This window comes from Octodon degus, unplaced genomic scaffold, assembly GCF_000260255.1.
Source record: "Octodon degus isolate 3935 unplaced genomic scaffold, OctDeg1.0 scaffold00156, whole genome shotgun sequence".
NCBI classification, from domain to species: domain Eukaryota; kingdom Metazoa; phylum Chordata; class Mammalia; order Rodentia; family Octodontidae; genus Octodon; species Octodon degus.
Genome location: NW_004524732.1, coordinates 5,546,313 through 5,551,638, shown reverse-complemented (window position 1 = coordinate 5,551,638; position 5,326 = coordinate 5,546,313). Strand labels below are relative to the sequence as shown.

General features: G+C 41.0%; 1 protein-coding gene across 9 annotated transcripts in view; it reads right to left on the bottom strand.

The window, feature by feature from the left end:
• The window catches only part of Hspb11 (heat shock protein family B (small) member 11), a 32,475-nt gene that overhangs the window by 6,617 nt on the left and 20,532 nt on the right, over window positions 1–5,326 (bottom strand). For all 9 annotated transcript variants that reach the window (XM_023702680.1, XM_023702683.1, XM_004642603.2 and 6 more), the window contains 2 exons: window positions 848–954; window positions 259–327 (listed from right to left, as the gene is read on the bottom strand). In XM_023702680.1, the coding sequence (XP_023558448.1) occupies window positions 259–327; window positions 848–954 (176 nt within the window). The remainder of the gene's footprint in view (window positions 1–258; window positions 328–847; window positions 955–5,326) is intronic.

The window sequence follows — 5,326 nt, the reverse complement described above, 5'->3', positions numbered from 1 at the left end:
CTCAGGCCCTTGTGCTTGCCAGGCAAGCGCTTATTCTACCGAGCCATCTCTCTAGCCCCTATAATTTTTAAATTTTAAGTAATACATTAATCATTATGTAACAGTCATTGTTGCAGTCTATACTCAAACCTGGGTTTTCCTGGACCCTAATTGGGTTACAATAATTCCTTTTTATTCACCAAAATACAGCTGGACTGGAAATGGGGAGACAGAATAGTTCCCTCTTCTCAGAACAAGGCTGGTAAAATAAGCACATACCTTTTTCAATCCAATGCTCAAATCCAACAGGCTCTTTTGATGTGCTCTTTTCGACCCTCAAAGTCCGTACTGCCATGGTAAACAGACAATACATTAATCGCCTACCTGGCGCTATGCTGTGGGCCTTGCTATGTATCTTTCTCCTTCTGAATGAGTCTATAGAATAAGTGTTTCCCTGGCAAGCGCAATGGCCTGAGTTCAATCCCTGGTTCTGGGGGAAAAAAAAAAAAGTCTGCGGCCATACCACCCTGAATGTGCCTGATCTCATCTAAATGAGTCTGCCCTGCATTGGTGGTAACTACATAGAATACTGGGATCAGGAATACCATGTTCTGGACATTACCTACTCTGTGATAAACTGCATGGAAATTATTACACAGAGTTTAAAAGGTTTCGAATTTGTAGGTTTCAGAGAGGCTAATTGTGCTGAAGGCAGTGAGTCTGGAATCTTCACCCTCCCATTCTAGCAATAAAATCAGATTTCATGCTGTAAAGAAAAACTAGTACTGTTTTTCCAAATGTTTACATCTGCATCCTCTGCCAATGAAAAAATTAAACTAAGATAAAAATTAATGCATCACCTGCTTACCTAAGTAACTCTGGATTATGAGCTTTTCGATTTTTACATGTTTGTGAAAAGAAATAATAAACTCCTGGGGAAACATTCCTGTGGTGGTCCAAAACGTTTCTGCATTCCTATTGTTAAGTTTAAAGAAAAGGGAAAAGAAAATAGCCAAATATAAAAATTTAATCACAAAATTCTAATGAATAAGTATTTTAAAAAGTGACTACCATATGCTTATAATTCCTTTTTGTTAACTCTGTCTCTAATCTTTCCCCAACTTTAATAATTCTTTGCTACTACCACATATTCTCCTCTGAAAAACAGGAACAGGATCTGTGTTACTCCAGTCAATAAACCATCAACCAGAACAAGAAAGAAAAGTTATACAATAGTGGCAGTAGATGTAGAGAAAGCATTTGACAAAATTCATTGTCCATTCATGATATTAGCTCTTGGCACACTAAGACAAAGAATATCTGATAAAGATTTTGAACTAGGAGCTCGGTGCTGAGATAGCAAATGCTTTCCCCCAAGGCTGGAAATGAGCAGGGGTGTTTGTTCTCGCTGTTTCTTTTCATTCTTATCCTGGAGCTCTTAGCAAATACAAAGAGAAAAGGCGTAAAAGGCAGAAGGGTGGGAATGAGAGCTGGCTCACACATTATGATTGTATTTATAGAAAACTCCAAAGGATCTGCTATAATAAATAAATAAATGAGCTAGTAAGTGAGTTTAGAAAGATCAATGTCAATTTTATTACTATATATTGGTAGGACACACTTGGCAAATGAAACAAAATTTTTTTTTTCAAAATGGAGGTCTCAGGCCGGGGAGATGGCTCAGTTGGAGTGAGTGCTTCCCTGGCAGGCGCAAGGGTCTGAGTTCAATTCCCGGTTCCGCAAAAAAAAAAAAAAAAAAAAAATGGGGGTCTCAATACATAGCTCAGGTTAGCCTTGAACTCCCTGTGTAGCCCAGGCTGGCTTTGAACTTTTGGTGATCTTTGCTTCACTCTTGCAGGTGTACTCCACCAGCCCCAGCATCTATTCATCTTCTGAAGGGATATATAGGTTGCTTCCAAGAGTTAACTGTTATAAGCTGTGCTGCTACAAATAGATATGCATGTATCACTATAATACCATGTTTTTAACTCTTCAGGAAGATGCCTAAAAGGGGAACTGTTAGGTCAAATGGAATTTCTAGTTTTAGTTTTGTTTTTTTTTGTGGTACCAGGGATTGAACTCAGGACCTTCTTATTCTACTGAGCCATGTCCCCGGCCCTCTAATTTTAGTTTTTTGAGGACACACATGACAGATTTCCATAGTGGTGGCTTTAGCTTATATTCCCACCAACACTGTAGATGTATGCCTTTTCCCTTGCAGCCTCATTGGCATTTGTTTGATTTCTTTCTCTTTTTTAAAAAATGTATTTTACTATAGGGTCTACAGGGTCTACAGGTTCTCACTACACAGATCAGACTCGAAGTGATCCTCCTGTTTCCAGCCTCCCAAGTGCTGGGATTACAGGTGTGTGCCACCACATCCAGTCTATTATTTGATTTCTTAATGGTAGCTATTCTTTCTGTAGTAAGATGTAATCTCAGTATTGTTTTAATTTGTATTTCTGTAATGGCTTGCAATGTTAAACATTTCTCCATGTATCATTGGCCATTTCTACCTGTTCTTCTGTAAAGCATCTATTTAGTTCACTTGCCCCCTTTGTTTTTTTGTATTTTATTTTTTTTTTGGCGGAACTGGGGATTGAACTCAGGTCCTTGCACTTACCAGGGAAGCGTTTATTCCACTGAGCCATCTCCCCGGCCCCCTTTTTTTTTTGTATTTTAGGGAAGGGTCTACAGGGTGTTCAGGGTCTTACTACATGGTGATCTGCCTGTTTACAGCCTCCCAAGAATGGGATTACAGGTACCCGTGCCACCACACCCAGTCTCAATTACTGTCTCAGCACAACCCGGGGGCGGGGCTGGTACAGCAAGCAAGGGATTGAATCCCTGGCCCCTGCACCTGCTTGCAGGTGCTTTAATCCACTGAGCTATTTAGCCAGCCCCACTTGCCCATTTTTAAAAAATCTTTATTTATTTATTTGGTACAGGGTCTCACTACACAGCTCAGACTTGTAGTGATCCTCCTGTCTCAGCCTCCCCAGCACTGGGATGACAGGCTGAGTTTAATCCCCGGTTCCGCAAAAAAAAAAAAAAAAAAAAGCCTAAAATATTATCTGCTAATCCTGTCAATCTATAAAGCTATTTCTCCTCAAGAGAAAGGTCACTAAAAGTATCCAAAGCAAATTGATCTTGCCATAGAAAAATGATATTGCTCCAGTCAGAGAAAAAATGAGCTTCTGGAAAGATCATCATTCCTAACAAACAACTTAAAGCAAATCTCCATAGTTCTGTGTATCTTCACAGAAACTTTCACAATCATCTTTCTCTGTCCCAATGACATGACTTCAGGAAATCAAAAAACTAAGAATAACTAAGAGACACTGGCAAAGCCAAATATTCACTTTTTTAATTCAAGTTTTAGGGGCCGGGGAGATGGCTCAGTAGAATAAGCACTTTCCTGGTAAGCGCAAGGGCCTGAGTTCAATCCCTGGTTCTGCAAAAAAAAAAAAAAAATTCAAGTTTTAAGTTTGAGTTCTCATAGTATAAGACAAAGATTCCTCAACTAGTAGCCAGAAGTCAAGAGTTTTACTTAAGTCTGCCATTTGCTAACCTGTGATTTTGAGCAAGTCATTTTACCTTTGATTATTCTTTTCCTCATCTTTACAGCACAGTTAAATATACTTTGTTGTGGGGCACGGGGAAAGCTCAGTGGCATAAGCACCTGTCTGAGAAGCACAAGGTCTTAAGTTCAATCCCTGGTACCGTGCACACACAAAAAACACTGTGCTTAACTAATATTTTATGTTTTAATTTAACGAAGTATTCAACAAATAGTTGAGACTCTGGGGAGTCAAAGATAAACAAAACCTAGACTCAGATTCAAAATACTAAAACTAGGGGCTGGGGAGATGGCTCAGTAAAATAAGCACTTCCCTGGCAAGCACAAGCGCAAGGGCTCGAGTTCAATCCCTGGTTCTGAAAACAAAAAACAAAAAACAAAAAACCTAAACTAAAAATAAACAGTCACAACAAAGGAATAAGATAGTAAAGGTACATATTGAAGACTATCAGAGCCCAGCAAAGAGATAAATTAACCCTAACTCAGAGAAAAGGGCAGACATCAGATAGGAAATAGCAACAAGCCTTGGAGGACAAGGTTAAGTGATGGAATTTGTCCAGGCACCACGGCTTTACAACAGATCATAAAGAATCACAAAATCTCTTATCTTACAACTAGTTCTGCCTTCAATAATTAAAACTTGTATTCAGCACATTTAGAGCTCTCTCACCACAAGTCTAAAACACAGGACTTTGTCTGTGGCTATAGCTCAGTAGTAAAGTACTTGTCTAGTGCGTGCCAGGCCTGAGGTTCAATTCCTAGTTCAACGACAGAAGGAAAGAAAGAGGAAGCATTTGCATAAGATGAATGTATATGTTCTCCAATTCTAATGCTGTATGAATCTATGAATCAAAATCTGGTCACTGTATATGTACCAAAAAGAGTTTATGAAAATACACCAAGATGACTAAAAAAAGATTCTTCCCATTAACCACTTTCTCTTTGAATTGAAAGTCTGAGACTATTTCTCTGTAGTATGAACTCTCACCCTGAGAAGAGTAGAAATTGGAATAATATCAAGACACTGAGAAGCAAATAATGCAGGTTAGCAGAAAGTGAAACACTTTAGTTACCAAAGATGTTGCCTAGACCAGTAAGGAAATAAGCAGTAGAGAGGAAGTTACGGCCTCTCCAAGCCCAGGCCCACCGCCTGAGAGAGGCCTTTCTCCGCGTACTCTGGAACTCCCCCACCCATCCAGACACAGCACAGCCTGCCCTGTGAGTGAGAACTTCCACTGCGCCTTGGGTCCACTCCATATCCGACCAACCCCAGGCCCTTTTGCACCTGCCACTCCAAGTCCAGGCCTGCCAAGTGAGAAAGGCCTTTCCCCGCGTTCTCTGGACCTCCCTGGCCCGTCCAGAGCCAGCACAGCCCATCCTGTGAGTAAGAACTTCCACCGCGCTCTTGGGAGTCCTGCAAATCCACCAAAGCACAGCCCCAGTGAGTGTGTGTGAGAGCTTCTGCGCTCTCTTGTCCCCCCTCCTCATACTCCTCCAGACCCAACCCAGACCTGGCATACAGGCTTGCGGTGAAACCCTGCAGCTAAAGTCCCTGCAGTGAGACTAGGGTCAAAACCACACAGCTAATCCAGGAACAGAACATCTTACTAGAGGGGTACAGCAGGCCCACCTCCAAGGGCAACAACAATAAGGACCTGAGCACAGTAGCCAGACCCAAGCCAGGCACAACTGCATGAACAAGAACTTGGTATATCAGTACCTGAATTTCATTACGTGATAAGGATATAACTGCACCAAAGCTCTACA